The sequence below is a fragment of the Centroberyx affinis genome, unplaced genomic scaffold, assembly GCF_046629955.1.
Source record: "Centroberyx affinis isolate AG114_WGS23_722 - 3 ecotype Tasmania unplaced genomic scaffold, CSIRO-AGI_Caff_v1 ptg002584l_1, whole genome shotgun sequence".
Lineage (NCBI taxonomy): Eukaryota > Metazoa > Chordata > Actinopteri > Beryciformes > Berycidae > Centroberyx > Centroberyx affinis.
In genome coordinates, this window is record NW_027280789.1 from 70,570 (window position 1) to 88,348 (window position 17,779).

Consider the following 17,779-nt stretch of genomic DNA (forward strand, 5'->3'; position numbering starts at 1 on the left):
TCCCCGTGGGGAAATTAGATTATTGCACAGCAAAAGTAATATGATTCAGTGGGGAAAAGGACATAGAATAGGCCTATAAGCGCAAAACTATAAAATAATAGTCTAAAAATAGGCGAAAATAATAAAATAGGCTAATCAAACAATAAAAGTCATAGAGAATAGACCTAATTATAGGATGATATAAGCCCTAATATTTCCTGCTGACATTTTAAATCGGAAAGAAATGGATAGCAACTAACATTGGGTTCTTCTCTCAAGAAGAACAAATTCTTATAATGAATAACTGTCAGCATTACAAAACATAATTGCGAAAAGTAAAAGTTGTTTCTGCTTCCAAGCTAGAGAGGATTACTGGAGGAACTGTCTGTCATCAGGACACAGTGGGAATATTTTTCATTGATAAAATAGCTTGTGGACACACTGAGGCTGTAAAAAGATTTTCTTTTTTTTTTTTAAAGATTTATTTTTGGCATTTTTATGCTTTATTTGAGAGATATAGTGAGAGAGAGACAGGAAGGTATGGGAGAAAGAGCGAGGGGAGGACATGCAGCAAAGGACCACGGGTCGGATTCGAACCCAGGTCGCTACGGGAAGGCCTGAGCCAAATGGTACGCGCCCTACTCTGTGAGCCACCAGGGCGCCCCTGTAAAAAGATTTTCTATTCATAAAGTCGGCCTCATGTTCTTCGGGGCTGCGGTAATGGAATATGAACTAGCCGACACTGAACCAAACACTGTCGGGAACCCAATTAAATAAAGTCAGCGCAATTAATATATGCAACAGTAACTTCCATTAATAATATGGTCAATTAAGTAGCCTACCTGCTATATCTCCGAATAAATTATCATGGAAAACAACATTATTCTACTGGTCTGTAAACACGTCACTTCTTACTGTCTGTTAATCCGAAAATAGCCAAACAGTTTTCCGTTTTTTATTGTGATTTCCATTTGTATATTTGTCCATATCGGGATCCAGTAGGGATGGTCACTCCCTATTTCCAGAGAGCTGATTGGCCAGAAGGCCTTTCATACATTTTGATCCGATACCCTGAACCTAACCTGCTCTGGAGCAGGTTAGCTGTGCAGCATAAATTGCCATGGTGATCTACCCCGGTAAGAAGTGAACCACCTTTGTGAGACTTAAAACCCAGGGTTAAACCTGAAGTTACCTCGCTAACCCCAAATCCTGCTTTGTAGTACAGGCCCCAGGCCTGGAGCAGAGCTGGTCAGGATGGTAAGCCGGCTGGGATCGTGATAGTACCCCCCCACCTCTACGGAAGCCACCACGCATCCTGTGGAAAACAGCTGGGGCATCGGTGAGACCGAAGGGCATTGCCAAGTACTCGTAGTGTCCATTGGGGTTGTTGAAGCCGTCTTCCACACATTGCCCTCCCTGATGCGGACAAGGTGGTAGGCGTTGCGCAGGTCCAGCTTAGTGAAGATCCTGGTTCCCTTGAGCGACTCAAAGGCTGTGGTCAAAAGGGGCAGGGGGTACCGGTTCTTAATGGTGATATCGTTCAGTCCCCAGTAGTCAATGCAGGGGTGGAGAAACTTGTCCTTCTTGTCCACAAAAAAGAAGCCAGCAGGTGAGGAAGATGGTCGGATGATGCCAGCAGCCAGAGCCTCCAAAATATACTTGTCCGTGGCTGCTGTTTCGGGACTGGACAGGAGGTCCACCAAAACGTGTAGGGTGTGTTGTTGCTTACCCCCCCCCCCCCGAGAGGACAGTGTGAAAAATGGATCTGCCATTGGAAGAGACCGAAGAGGTGACACCCGTCAGTACTCTCTTCTCTACTGGTGTGTTGTCTTTTACCGGACATGTGGCAATGAAGTGACCACCAGGCCACAATACAGACAGGCATTGCTGGGAATCCTCCTTCTCCTCTCCTTAGCGGAGAGCTTGATTCGGCCCACCTGCACGGGCTCCACAGCATCCTCAGTGGGTGGAAGAGCAGGGACTTCAGGGAAAGATGCAGGAACGGCTTGCTGCCATGCGGGTGGACTCCGGCTGCGCAGGCGCATACGGCCGTCGGTCTGGCAGGCTAGCTCAATTAGCTCATCCAAGGTAGCGGACAACTCCAGAGAAACTAGATTGTCCTTAACATCATCAGACAGACCATGATTAAATGCATCAAACAAGGCGTCATCATTCCAGGCACAGGTGGCAGCTAGTGAGCGAATCTCAATGGCATTGTCAGTGACAGAGCGAGTACCTTGTCGGATCTGTAGCAGTTCTCTGGCGGCTTCTCGGCCGGTAGGGAAGCAATCAAAGACCTTCTTGATCTCCTGGGTAAAGTCAAACACTGGTACACACAGGTGAGTTGGCATCCCATATCGCTGTTCCCCACTCGTAAGCCCTCCCAGGGAGGAGTGTGATGATTTATGCTACACTGGAACGATCTGTGGCAAAAGTGGAGAGCTGCAGCTCAAAAATCAATGAGCACTGAGAAAGAAAGGAACGAACCAGGCAGACAGAAAAATATTCAGCAGAGCAGAACAGGTAATGGCGGGAACGAACTAGGTAGCAAGCTAGAACGATCTGGTAAAGACTGAAGGGAGAGTTGGTCTACATAAGGAAGGCCTCCTTGCCTCGGCCCAAGGTTTCAAACATTGTTTTCCTGCCAAGGCTCAGAGTTTTTCCTTGTATGCAATGAGGCTGGTGGAGCCGGAAGGTTAGCCTGTAGAACAGGTGGCTCTTTGTCTTCCTAAAATCTGCTCGTGTGTCTTGTGCTTTTCGTTGTTTGTCCTTTATTTTTTTATTTAACCTTTATTTTACCAGGTTGTTTTATTGAGATGCAATCTCTTTTTCAAGAGACCTGGTCCAAGAATGATCATTTTGTTCTCCAACTGATTTTTGATCAGTTGATCTAGCTAGGCTCATTCTCTGTAAAATCCTCTGAAACATGCTTGTGATAAAGGGCTATATAAATAAACTTGAATCTCAAATTGAGCTGATTGACACGCTTTCATTACCAGCAGGTTAGACTACTGCTCTGTACAGCACTAAATGGCTTTGCTCCAAAATACATTTCTGACCCGAACCCTAACCCAGACCTCTGAGGTCCTCTGGACCGCTCTGTTGTTCCCAGGGTGAAAACTAAATCTGCTGAAGCTGCTTTTAACATTAATTTTTTCTGTGGCCTTTTGCTAAATCATTTGTATGTAGATGTAATAAGTGTTATCATTTTTATTATTATCTATTTCTTTTATTCATTTCATTTATGTCTGTTTTATTATTATCCATACCTATTTATCTTTATTTATTTATACATTTTTTATGTCATTTTATGAGTTGATAATGTCATTTGACCTGACAAATTGTGTATTTTTTTGTGAAGCACATTGAATTTGCCTTGTGTATGAAATGTGCTGTATAAATAATGTTTGCCTTGCCTTGCCTAACAAAATAGTACAAATACAAATCAACAAACTGTCAACACAGCCAAATATTCCCCTGAATACAGCAAACTTGAGATGAGCATTCATATTTTTCTTAGTGAGCAATGGTTTCTCCCTCGCTATTCTGCCATGAATCCCATTTCCCAGCACCTTTCTGTTGTTGGAGTCACAAACACTAACCATCACCAAAGCAGATCCTTAGTTAGGGTTCAGGCTGTTAGTTAGGGTTCCTGGATGATTTGATGCCTTTCTCTCCAGGGAAGATTCACTGCTGTCACAAACATTCTCTATTTGGACAGAATATGTGACTTTGGTTTACATGGAGCCCAAGAGGCTTAGAAAACTTTCCCAGATAGACAAGCATCAATACCCTTTTTCTTTAGGACTTCCTATGGATTGTTGCATAATAAACCTCATAAACAGAGTTGGGCAACTATGTGCCATGCAGGGCAGAGAGGCTGCAGGTTTTCATCCCAAACCAACACAAGACCAGGGAATTTCACTGATTAACACAACTTCAACCAAAGAGGAGGAACTAATCAGGGAAATGGAGGTTGGAATAAAAACCTGCAGTCTCGGCCCTCCATGGACCACGATGCCCAGCTCCGAGTGCTGAGCTGGGTGTGATGACTTCACTCCAACGGTAATGACCAAAGTTTGTCAGATTATACCGGAGAGTCCGATAAAACCTGATTGTTAACCCAAAGCATTGATACAGCAAGGGGCAAATTATGCCATTAATTGGGTTAAATGGGTGTTGAGATTAGTTTTTCACACCTTAACATTACAAGTTTGAAATGACAGAAGCACCAAACGTAACTTCTGTAAACTACAATCCTCAAAAAAGATTAAAAGTGAAAAATATGAGAAAAAAAAATCAGAAAATAAACTGGGTGAAAACTTTTTCCATGGCATTTATGGTAAATACATACAGTCTCATGCCACCCTGACCCAAACAGAATCCTAAAAAAACATGCTGATATAGTCATACATACACACATTCATACACACATACACACACACACACACATGCATACATACATACAATCATCACAGCCCCTAGACCCTTCTTGACCCCACAAATAATTCTAAAAACACACTTTGTGCATGCATGCATACTTTTTTTTTGCAGAAAATTATTCTTCTCAAAGATATGATGTAAAGTGATCGTGTCAAAATCTTGTACACATTTTATTGGTGCTTCATTAGTGAAACATGCTGATCAGCTAACAATACACCTAATTACTACAAGATGGTGGAGGAGTGTAAGAGAAAAGGAGGTTTTTGAATTGAAATTGATCAAATAAATGTGAAATGATGCAGTCCATTCAAACAACAGGCTTGCATTATCTTATTAGAGAGAAATGAGGAAGAGAAAGGTCTTATAATCGCCATGTCCGAATTCTTCATACTAAAATTTTTAGTATGTGAGATGCCAGTATACAAATGTAATATGTGAAACGTATCTATGAACAGTACATTGACCGATATATGAGTACGGATCCCATGGTTGCTACACGATTGTTTTCTCACTGACAGTTGTTGTTGTGTTGCACTTAATGACTAACTTCTCATAAATTATTTATGAGCCACGACACATTTTAACTTCATGTAGTTGTTTCCCGAGTTGACAGACTCTGAGCAGCGGACTGGTTTCTTCTTCTGGTGTCATTTCTGCCCTAATGCGAAAGTCTGCCAAGTATATTGTAGGTAATACACCACACATACACTCCAGCAGTATGTAGTATACTGCAGATACTGTACATACTGTACATATCTAGAACATTCGGACTCAACCACTAAGAGCAGCCGTGTTAAGGGTGAGTGAGGAAGAGGAAGGTCTTACAATGTGAGAAGCTGTGTAAAGGGTGGAGTTAGGGGTGTGGCCAGGGTGGTTTAGCCCCGCCCTCTGCGCGTCTCTCAAGGCTGCGATTTGCTGCTCGGCAGCCTGAGTCTGCAGCTGGAGGCGGTGGGCGTGGCCAGCCTGCAGCCCCAGGGCTTTGTCCAATACACTGACAGCTCTGTCCTTAAGCTTTATCTCATCCATCTAGACAGACAGACAGATAAACAGATAAACAGACAGACAGACAGACAGACAGGTTAGGGGTAGGGTTAGTCAGCACTGTTCTTTAGCTTTATCTCATCCAGACAGACAGACAGACAGACAGACGGACACATGGACAGACAGACAGACAGACGGACACATGGACAGACAGACAGACTGCACTTCTTAAGGGAAAGTGTCATGAAGGAGAGAGAAGCCATTTGTAAGACGAGCCCTACACAGAGTTTGGGAAAACCTGGTGTGTTTATAGTTATGGATGTTGAGAGGCTTCTTCACCTAATTTCTATAATTTAATGAATATTTTAGTATTATTAATTATAATAAAAATAATAATGATAATCCTTGGTACCCAAGGACACTGTACAATCATAAACAAAAGAATTAAAAACATTTAAATGGTGCAGTAACACAAAAGAAACAGAGAAAGCTGTTTTGCTGATGTTTGATGTGTGTGTCAAAGGAGAAGGTAGAATCCAAGATGGCTCCCAGACTCTACCTGAGTTGTGGGGGGACGTGATTTAGCCAGAGACAGACAGTGAGGTGTGGGCAGCTTTCTTGAGGTCGGCTGGGGAGGCAATGAGGATAAAAAACAAACGAAACACCGGCACTCACAGAAAATTAATATTCTAATTTATTATGGGCAAGAAACGAATGCGTTTCAGCTATGAGCCGATTGATGATGGCTCATAGCTGAAACGCGTTCGTTTCGTTATCCTTGCTCCAACCGTGCACCCGATACATTGTTTAGGATTTGGAGTTGTGCGCGCTGCCATTTTTTCTACGAGGCAATGAGGATAGCCTCAGCTTTATCACTGTGGAGCTTGAGGCAGTTCTCAGTCATCTAAGTATTGATGTCCATGAGATGATCAATGACAGCAAGGAGAGGTAGAGTGGGAGGGTCTGGTGTGAATGTAGATCCCCCAGCAATGTAAGGGGGGGGGGGGGGGGTCTCTGTTTGACAGGTAGGACTTGAGCCAGGTGAGTGGTATGCCAGTGATGCCCAGTAGATTTTTAATGCGGTGAAGTAGAATGGCGTAGGCTAGAGGTAAAGTAGGTTAGTGAAGCAGCCTGTGATAGACTGTGTCAAATGTAGCAGTGACATCAAGGAGAACAGGTCGGTCACTAATGCATTTCAACAGCAGGCATTCAAAAGAAGTTGAATGTGTTGTACAAGTTGAACATGTTAGACAGTCACAGTTAGACAGTTTAGACCTTGAGGTTGGACTAATAAATAACTCCCTTTTGGAACTTAAAAAAGAACCAGTTCCTGGTCACTTTGGGTGAACTTTTCCTTTAAAGGCTATTGCTGCTCCATGGGTATTCCTTTTGTTGACAATTTCTCTAACAGTATCTCTGAAGAACATCCAAATCTTAATAATTTATTTGCTGCCTTAGTCTGCACACTGTCAAGTTAACCCAAAAAGCATCTCCCTATTTGTACCAAACTGTCATCATGGGCTCATGAGTTGTATAAGTTCCAAGTTAAGCTCATAAACTCAAGTTATATTCAACATGTTAGGCAGCTGGACTGACTGTCACAGGCTCATTAAAGGGCTTGCAATGATTGTGCATAATGATGCGTTATGGCTGCTCTCATCAAGAGGCAGATTTTATGGACAGGCAAGGCAGGCAACTGCTTGGGGCCCCCAGCATGAGGGGGCCCATGTGACTTTCTGCCCGGGCCCCATGGGACTTTCTTCCCAATGTGACTTTCTGCCCGGGGCCCCATGAGATTTTTTGCCCAGGGCCCCATGAGACTTTCTGCCCGGGCCCCATGGGACTTTCTGCCCGGGCCCCATGAGATTTTTTGCCCAGGGCCCCATGTGACTTTCTGCCCGGGCCCCATGAGATTTTTTGCCCAGGGCCCCATGAGACTTTCTGCCCGGGCCCCATGGGACTTTCTGCCCGGGCCCCATGGGACTTTCTGCCCGGGCCCCATGGGACTTTCTGCCCGGGGCCCCATGAGACTTTCTGCCCGGGACCCCATGAGATTTTCTGCCCGGGGCCTATGTGACTTTCTGCCCGGGGCCCCATGTGACTTTCAGCCCGGGGCCCCATGTGACTTTCAGCCCGGGGCCCCATGAGATTTTCTGCCCGGGGCCCCATGAGACTTTCTGCCCGGGGCCCCATGTGACTTTCAGCCCAGGGCCCTATGTGACTTTCTGCCCGGGGCCCCATGAGACTTTCTGCCCGGGGCCCATCAGACTCTAGAATGGCCTCAGGTGCGTTGGAGACGCTGTGGCCGGGCGCACAGCCGCCCTCTGAGTCACAAAATGAGAATAAAACACTTGTCAAGTCTGTTTGTGAGTCTGTTGTGTATTTTGTCAGTCAAATGAGAGAGTGAATGTAACATTTAGGATTTTCCTACCTAGTGCCTGAAGACAAGTTGATTACTTGCATATGAAGGACCTACTTTCCTCCCTTCACCACAAGATCAAAGAGGCAACAACTTAACACTTTGCCAATTTAATAAATGTTAACAAGCACAATCCGAGGTTTGTGTTCAGCATATAAAACTGATATAATAAAAGTAATAATAAAAGCCTTGGACCTCAGATCAACATCAAGTCAGCTTCTAAAAATCATCTTTGATCTAATTTTAAATTTGATAGTTATGTCAAACAAAACAAATGTAGTCCTGTTTGTTCCACCTTATAAATATTGCTAAAGTACGCCCTTTGCTTTCTCTTCAAGACTTGGAAAGATTAATGACTGTATTCTTGTAATTCCCTGAAAAGGCCTCAGCCAAACCAGATTACAGCGAGTCCAAACTGCAGCTGTGAGCTACATCACTCCTGTCTTGGCTTCACTGCACTTGCTACCAATTAAATTCTCAATTTAAGTTTCTTCTGATTACTTACAAAGAATTAAACACTTTTAGCTTCTTAATCCAGGCTGAAAACAAAGGGAGATCAGCCTGGCTTCCTCTTGCAAGTGTCTTCTGTTACATAAACATATTATACTATAAAGCAAGGAATCTCTGTCTGTCTGTGTGTCCTTCTCAGATCTCGAGAAACGTTCGTCCGATCGACTTCACACTTGGCGGGTGTATTGCTGGGGACCCAAGGATCAATCAATAAATCAATGAATCAATCAATAATCAATAAACAAGCGAACAGCGCTCTGTGCAGCAGCGGGGCTCAAAGCGAGCGGCTGGAAGCTCAGTGTGGAGTGTGAAGTTTGGATGAGCGGTTCTCCAGAAAGCTGCAAGCAGCAACACTGGAGGCCAATCGGCCGTTGTGAACGAGCACTGCACTGTTTTAATGAAATTAGAAGGAGTTTTTGTGCCAAAATTGATCACTATCATCTTCTTTTATTTTATCACTGCTGTTTTTTGATTTGGTTGTTTTTATTGTTATATTCTTCTCTATATTCTGTGAAAAACTTTGTTTTGAAAACTGCTCTTGAAATAAAGTTCATTATTATTATCAATACTAATGTGTTTTAATGACCAGAATACTAATGTTCTGTACTGTATTCATTAAAATTTACGGATAGCACCTTTAACAGTCAGCAGGTTTCTGACACGAAATCTCTCTCTCTCTCTCTGTCTCTCTCTCTCTCCCTTGCTCTCTCTCTCTCTCTCTCTCTCTCTCTCTCCCTTGCTCTCTCTCTCTCTCTGTCTCTCTCTCTCTCTCTCTCTCTCCCTCTCTCTGTCTCTCTCTCTGTCTCTCTCTCCCTCTCTCTGTCTCTCTCTCTGTCTCTCCCTCCCTCTCTCTCTCTCTCTCCCTCTCTCTGTCTCTCTGTCTCTCTCTCTCTCTGTCTCTCTCTGTCTCTGTCTCTCTCTTTCTCTCTCTCTCTGTCTGTCTCTGTCTCTCCCTCTCTCTGTCTCTCTCTCTCTCTGTCTCTCCCTCTCTCTGTCTCTCCCTCTCTCTCCCTCTCTCTGTCTCTCTCTCTCTCCCTCTCTCTGTCTCTCTCTCCCTCTCTCTCTCTCTCTGTCTCTCTGTCTCTCTCTCTCCCTCTCTCTGTCTCTCTCTCTCTCTCTCTCTCTCTCTCTTTCTCTCTCCTACACAGAGATCCAGTGTGTTTGAATGGAGACAGAGACTCTGTTCAGTCTGTCTCCCTCTCTACATAGTGTGTTTTGTATGTTCTGTGTGTGTGTGTGTGTGTGTGTGTGTGTTTGTTGTGTTTATTGAATTGTACCTCAGTCTCTCTTTATTCTGGTCAGCTCCTCCTGGTGTTTGTGTGTGTGTCTAGATGTGTGTGTATATGTGTCTACGTGTGTGTGTGTGTGTGTGTGTGTGTGTTTTATATATTTTGAATGGTACCAGTCTGTGTATATCTGTCTCACAGTCTGTCTTTATTCCTCCTGGTGTTGGTGATGAGATGATCTCTCTCTACACATATAGATGTTATTCATGTTGTGTATTTATAAGTTTGATATATTTTGAACGGTACCAGTCTGCGTATCTCTCTCTCACAGTCTCTCTTGATCCTGGCAAGCTCTTCCTGGTGTTGATGATGAGCTGATCGGAGTTCGGCCGCTCTGGCCTGACAGGCCTGCTGAGCCGATCCCAGAGCCTCCTCAGCGCTCCTCTTAGCTCCTCTTAGCTCCAGCACCTCCTGCTGGAGGCGACAACGCTCCGCCTCCCAACTCCTCCTCGCCTCCTCCACCTCCGCCAGCAACGCACTCCTCACCTGGGGGGGGGGGGGGGGGGGGGGGTTATTATATAGCTGCTGACAGCATCTTGCTAACAAATTAAAATACTTCCTTTATAACGCTTTAATTTATAGATTGCAAATTTCAGTAAGGACACAAGACGGGTAGATAAGCAGACAGACAGGCAGATAAATCTCGATAAATTAGATAACCTTATCGGTAGATCCGTCCCTCAGCGTCAGCACCAGTCCGTTAAGACGTTGAATCTCTCCGTCTTTTATCTTAATGACTCTCATCAGCTCCATCTCATGTTGTCGTAGTAATGTCTCCCTGGTAACGGCCAGTTCCTTCTGTTTCTCCTCGTGGAGTTTGGTCTTCAGCTCCGTCACGGCAACCGTTGCTCGGTGATGCTCCGCTCTCAACTCCTGACTCTTCTCTCTCTCCAGACGGCTGACCTGCAGACAGACAGACAGACAGGCAGACAGACAGACAGACAGGCAGGCAGACAGACAGACAGACAGGCAGGCAGGCAGACAGACAGACAGACAGGCAGAGAGACAGACAGGCAGGCAGGCAGGCAGACAGATAGACAGGCAGACAGACAGGCAGACAGACAGATGTTTTACTAAAACGTAGCAGTAGTTCTAGTAGTAGCAGTAGTAGTAGTGATAGTTTTAGCAGTAGCAGCAGCAGTAGTGGCAGTAGTAATAGTAGTAGTACTAATATTTCAGTGGTGGCAGCAGCAGTAGTAGTAATATTTAATTGGTAGTAGCAGTACTATTTCAGTAGCAGTAGTAGTACTAATAGCAGTAATGCGTTTTTGTAGTTTTTGTTACCTTGTTCTTCTCCTGTTGTAGTTCTATCTGGATGTCCGTGAGCTTGGCTCTCAGCTCCTCATTGGCTGCTTGAAGGGTTGCCATAGCGTCAGGTCGCTCCCCCCTCCCTCTGCCCCCCGACCCCCGTTTTGACATCACCCTTCAGGCTCCACCCCCAACAAGCTGTCCGTCAATCTGCAGTTCAGCTACATCTGTACCTGTGCAGGTACACACACACACACACACACAGTCAGTCATTACTCCATCAGTTGGTTTCATGTGATTCTCTATAAGTGAGTAATGTGTTTTTAAAGGAACATTCCACCAGACCTTTTCTCTGGCAGAATACAGTTTTGCCCATTGAGCAGAACCAGCTGTGTGCTGTGAAACTTTGGATATTCCCGTAATCTACTGTGCATGTCTCTGTCTCCCGGTTACAGCTTGGACTCTAACTGCGGCGGGAGACGGGACATTTTTTCCCCATCTCTCCGGAATCAACAAACTTTTCCAACAATGACTGACAGCAATTGGTAACAGCAAATATCCCCAGACAGCGCTACAGACAAGCTGAAGGTTGTGTGAGTTTGTAACAACTGTTTTCGTTCTGAGGACTTTGAAGAAGACCTGCGGCGAACGCTAATGAAAATTCTGTAAGCTCCGAAACTGAGGAGCGTCCATATTGACCGGACCTGTCCAAGGTCGCAGCGGGCAGAAGATCTGGTTAACATTAACATTAAAACATTAACACTGCAGCGGTCTGTGGGACTGTTTTGATTTTTCTAATGCATGTAATTCTATTTCAATAAAACATGTGACCCCACCAGTCCACGACTTTTCCTAAATATGTGTTTGTATATCAAAGTTTTAAAGTTATGCAATAAAAGATAAGAGAGTAATAATCACTGTTTCCTCAGACCACGACTCGTCTCATCATCTACAGGCTATGGAATGTTTTTTTCAATTTTCGTGCGCTTTGTCGTCTCCCGTCTGGGTTGCATAGCAACTCTATTGTTATCTGATATTCTGATAAAACCTGTGGGTGTTGCCTATTACAATCATAACATTCCTTCACTACAAGAGACCTGTAGCCTGCATATAGAACACAATAGAATACAATTCAATAGAACAAAATACAACAGCATAGAATAGCATAGAATGGAATAGAACAGCATAGAATAGAATAGAATAGAATAGAATACAGTAGAATAGAATAGAACAGAACAGAACAAAATGGATCCAAAGAAGAGGAGAAATATGACCACAGAGGATCTTTGTTCCATGAACTTGGTAAAGCAGAGCCAGACAGTTCGGACCCAAACCCTGAACCCGCTGTGCCACAGCTTCAAGATGCAAGCTCTCCATCGGTGCCACGTAGGTTTATTATGTCCAGCCTATTTATTTGTTTATCTTCCACATAGCAAAATGCAGCGACTGATCCCACATCGTTTAGGGCTGTCAGAGAAGTTAATGCAGCTAACTGTAGCCCATCGCTGTCCGCATGCAGGGTCAGGGTTCCAGTGGTTAGGGTCTCCAGTCCCTTGCACGGGGTCAGGGTTCGGGTGGTTAGGGTCTCCAGTCCCTTGTACAGGGTCAGGGTTCAAGTGGTTAGGGTCTCCAGTCTCTTGTACATTGTCTAGTCTACTTGTCTTACTTTATCCAATATCTAGCGTGTCAAATATGTTTTGGAGAAAAATAATAATAATAATACACCTATGCCTTTTTATGCTTTTATTTTATTTATTTATTTAGGCTTTATTTATTTTTTGCACTGCGCCTAAAGCCTAGTATAGTAGTAGGCCTAATGATAACAAAATATCAGAATGATGCACGTCAAAATAACATAACCCACAGTTTATTGTTGTTGCAGTGGCAAACCAACCACCAGCCCAAGAGGACAGAAACGAGACGGAAAGATGGGACTATGTGGACCCTTTGGACCATTTGGACTGTCCTTCAGCCAGGAGAAAGGCAGCCGGGGAGAAGACGAGCACAAAACGTGTTGATGGAGCCTGCAGGATCAACACCACATGCCAAGCGCAACATAGATTCTCCGCTTGGTGCATTTCTGTGCTTGGATAGGTCCATGCTCCATGCTACATTCGGGACTGACAGTGGGTGACAGGTCCTGGGATGTGACTGTGGAGGAACTGAAGGCTTCTTAGCACTGCTGTATGTGAGAGGGGCCTTCAGCAAGAACATTGAAATGGAGAACCTCTGGTCAGAGGAATGGGGTCTACCATTCTTCACCACAACAATGCCCAGAAAGAGGTACAGGGTAACCATGCGCTACCTAGGCCAACAGCTCGTCTCACCCGGGGAGGTTTGCCTGCATGTCGGAGGTTTGGGGGAGAACAGCATTGGCTGTGACAAACCAGGAACCTACATTACTGTGGACGAGCAGCTGTTCCCCACTAAAGCATGCTGCTGATTTACATAGTACAGCAAGCCCGAAAAATTCGGCATCAAGTTTTGGATGGCAGCGGACGTGGAGACAAAATATATGCTGAGCAGCTACCCCGACCTCGGCAAAGACGAGAGCAGGCCCGTTACAGCGGTGGGAGTGTGTTGTGTTGAAGCTGGTGGAGCCATTCGTGGGAAAGGGAAGGAATGTCACACTTCGGGTTTCTTCACCTCTCTCTCTCTTGCACAGAACCTGCTGGCCAAGAACACCAGCCTTGTCGGAACAATGAATAAAGCCGGGCCGGAGCTGCCACCGTCCATACAGGAGAGGCAGGAGCTGGTCTCCACCAGGCCGAGCGTACTACCAAGCGGCACCACCAAGCGTAACACCAAGCGCAACACCAAGCGCAACACCAAGCGCAAAACCAGGGTCACCAACCGGCCGGCCGCCAGCAGACGGCCGGCCGGATCTGGCTGCCATCAACGCACGCGTCCTGTATGAAGCACGGAGAGGAACCTGCCAGGAGGAGCTTCATCTGGGAGCTGGCCAAGGAGCTCCGCGCTGACCTCCTGACCCCGAGTGTGCGGCAGACAGCCGCCGCAGTGCCAGGTCAACACTGACTAAAATAAATCACATGGATCACTTGTGAAGTGCAAAAAGCCGTTTTGTGGACCGCAAAGTTTTTAAGTTTTTGTCCCAGCTGTGTGTAAGAACTGCGTCAGCTGTCTAAATTAGCCATGTGTTTGAGATGCAGATGTTATCTGCGTGTGAAAATTCTTTATTTCTGTCATGTTATGTTGATCAGTTAGGCCTATAAAGAGGATTGAGTTTTGAACTTTATAGACTAAATCCTTGATCCATTGTTTGGTTACTTTTCCCTTTATTTCCCGTAAGTAGCATCAAAGCAGTTTTTTTTCTATAGTAGTACAGTCGCACATACATTTTCTATATCTGCTAGTTCCAACACTTCATTGAAGCTATAGCATGCTTGTATTGAGTGAAATATTCAAACTAAAGACACCATTTTATACACAATTCCATGGAATTCAGCACAGTATATTTGGTAAACCTCGGGATCTTGACTAGAATTTAAAATAAAGTTTTCGGGTTGTGCTTGGCGCTCGGACCGATCACCAAGCCGGCGGGGTGGAAGAGCTCTTCAGGCTTTACCAACCTGTTTAAAGGTAATAGAACAGCAACCAAAGCACCAAGCCTGCCACCCAACATCACATCAATCAACACAAGATGACGTTCTAACCCAAGACATCAAACCCAAGACATCAAAATGACACACCAGTGCACACACACCAATGTACATACAATACACACATACAATTACACCAACCTCCCATGTTTTCTTTTGAAAAAACATTAAATTAAATGATCAGGCTACTGAGCAGAATGTTATACTAACTGGGCAGTGAATGAAATTAATTGGCTAGGCAACTTTATATGATGCTAGACTATGAATAAAAAAAGGTTTATATCTTTATTGGTTCACTGAAAAAGCTGTGGTTGTCTAATTGGTAGTTACCCATCAACTCCTTTTGGTGAATTTTTAATTGCAATTTAATGTAGTTATCACAACAAAATTTCAACCGTTCAACATCCCAGACTGGCCAGCCAATTCATTTCTGGCCTTGCATGACAGTGATAAAAATTCCAAACCAATATGCTGATATCTAACGTTAGGTGGTGATTTTTACAGCTGGCAGAGAACAGCTGCACACTTTAGACAAATCAACACCTATAGTTACTGTATGTTAATAATGATTTTGGATAGCAGACAAACATATCTAAGCATGGTTACGTTTCACACACAAACTACTAAACAAGATTTAACAAGATTAGTAGCAGCAACAAAATGCATTATCATTTTTGTATCATAGTGTGAAAAGTCATTTATACCATGGTCTGGTTGAATACTCGATTCTGATTGGCTGCAGGGTGTCCATTAATTCCTGATAATGGACACCTACTAAGTAGTTCCAGTGAAACTGTCTGTTCACCGTTTTAAATGAATGCGCTGGATACGTAGCATCAGCCTGTATCTAAAATGAGTATCCATAGCAACAGCCTCATCCTTTGAACACCACAGGATGGCGACTGTAACACACAAGCTGCAGGAAGTACACTGCCCCTCTGAACTGACTGATACTTTGCATCACATACGGTAAGCGATCATCTCACATCCCATTGGCTGTTCAAGTCTCTGCTTCAGGCCGACAGACCCATGGCCGATCTCATCTGTTCAGGAAAATCTTGATATTGATTTGGGGACAATGACATGGCTGATAGCTAGCTAGTCAAATGGCAAAATTATGCCAAATTATATTTACTGTTTGTTATTGACTCTGAATGTTGCAGCATAACGTTAGCTTTCTGGCTCATAGCTGAGCCAAAGGGTTCTATGAGCTGAGCGGACTAGAAATATCTCCTGCTGCCAAGTCCTATCTAAGGTTCGTCCTATTTACTGGAGTATTTACGTTACCGTTGCATAAGAACCTTATGGGATGGTAATGATTGTTCCAGGTATTAGTCAAACCCTCAGGTGTTACCAGGGAAACTGAGTTATGGCTTGTGAAAAACTTTAGATTTTAATTACAAAACGCATGAAAAGGACAGGACAGAGGCTGAACTGTATGTAACGAGGGCATCTGTGTTCACATGCTCCATCACCACACCATGGTCACTTCTTTGGCAAGTGACCATGGTATAAGCGGAATAATGCCCTTCAAGGTGTCCGTAATCAGGAATTAATGGACTCCGCAGAAGCAACTGTCCTCCGCTGCGTGTCGGACAGTACTGGCCTCCCCGTCGTCCATTAATTCCTGATAATGGACACCTCGTCAGGCATTATCCCTTACTTATACCTGCTTGATGATGTCATTGTTCCCGTCTCCTACGCCAGTTTAGCTTGGGATCCTGAAAAATTCTCCAAAACAGATTCAGGGGTTCAAACTTTGATGTTATCTGAGACAGACTCTTCCCTCTTCATCCTTCTCTTCATCTAGACTGATACCAGCAGAAACAGCACAGTCCCATTCATTACCAATTTGTTTACTGGAGGCTGAGCAGCAGCACTGAAGTCTCAGCTTCTTATCCTCCATCTTCCCCTCAGCTCTTCTGCTCAAACCAACAACTCTCTTTATCCCATTCAACAAGCTCACCAATGTAGTGTTCTCCAGTGTATCGTCCTCTCTTATACTGGAAGCTATGCTCGGGTATTAGCTCATATAAGCTAAAGTTAGCAGTCTTAGAGTCTGCTACTGACTAGTCAACGCCCCCTCAGACTCCGCCCTCTTAGGGCGGGGCATAGAAAATTTGAATTCCCGCCTGCTGCCTCGTCCTCAACAGTCAGAAGAAAGATTATATAATTTTGACGTCAAGCTCTTCCAAAAATTTATACTGCGATTGCGAGTATTCTACACAGAACCTGCTTTGTCCAGCCGCCAAGACATAAATGTACTGCAGTTTAAATAGAATACATCAAGTACACATCAACCATGTAGTAGTAGTAGTAGTACTGTAGAACTGTACTGTACTGTACAACAACCACCTAGAATACACATTCCCATTTAATTCACATCAGCCTTATAACAGCAGTAGTACTACTACTAGTATCAGTAGTAGTACTAGTAGTATTGTAGACATTCCTATCAAATCAACCTTCTGGGGTAAATGGTCCACTTAAGATGTATTAGTGCTCTAGTAGTATTACTACAGTAGTGGTAGTAGTAGTAGTAGTAGTAATAGTACTGCAGGCCTTCTAGAGCAGGGATGGGAAACCATGTGTCATGGAGGCTGAGAGTCTGCTGGTTTTCATCCCAATACCACAGCAGCTGGTTTCACTGGTGAACTCACCTTCAACCAGACAGGAGGAACTAGTTAGTGAAACCAGTTGGTTTGGTGAAAACCTGCAGACTTTTAGCCCTTCATGGGTCAGTTACCATCCCTGCTCTAGAGTGATTGGTCCACTTAAGATGTAGTATTGCTACTGTAGTAGTATAAGTAAGGGATAATGCCTGACGAGGTGTCCATTATTAGAAATTAATGGACAACAGGGAGGCCAGAACCATCCGATGCACAGCAGAGGACAGTTGCTTCCGCGGAGTCCATTTATACCATGGTCACTTGCCAAAGAAAAAAAATTAAGACCATTAGTTTATATTTTCATGCGTTTTGTAATCAAAATCTAAAGTTTTTCACAAGCCATAACTCAGTTTCCCTGGTAACACCTGAGGGTTTGACTAATACCTGGAACAATCATTACCGTCCCATAAGGTTCTTATGCAACGGAAACGTTGTTCACTGCTCCAGTAAATAGGACGAACCTTAGATAGGACTTGGCAGCAGGAGATATTTCTAGTCCGCTCAGCTCATAGAACCCTTTGGCTCAGCTAGGAGCCAGAAAGCTAACGTTATGCTGCAACATTCAAAGTCAATAACAAACAGTAAATATAATTTGACAGTATGTTTAACAACAAGACTAGCTAG

General features: G+C 44.3%; 1 protein-coding gene across 3 annotated transcripts in view; it reads right to left on the reverse strand.

The window, feature by feature from the left end:
- The window catches only part of jakmip3 (Janus kinase and microtubule interacting protein 3), a 32,475-nt gene extending 21,438 nt beyond the window's left edge, over positions 1-11,037 (reverse strand). For 2 of the 3 annotated variants that reach the window (XM_071534580.1, XM_071534579.1), the window contains exons 1-4: positions 10,903-11,037; positions 10,279-10,521; positions 9,865-10,104; positions 5,248-5,448 (exon numbers count right to left, since the gene is read on the reverse strand). In XM_071534580.1, the coding sequence (XP_071390681.1) occupies positions 5,248-5,448; positions 9,865-10,104; positions 10,279-10,521; positions 10,903-11,037 (819 nt within the window). The remainder of the gene's footprint in view (positions 1-5,247; positions 5,449-9,864; positions 10,105-10,278; positions 10,522-10,902) is intronic. The other variant, XM_071534581.1, reaches the window with a different exon arrangement.
- Positions 11,038-17,779: the final 6,742 nt, after the last annotated feature.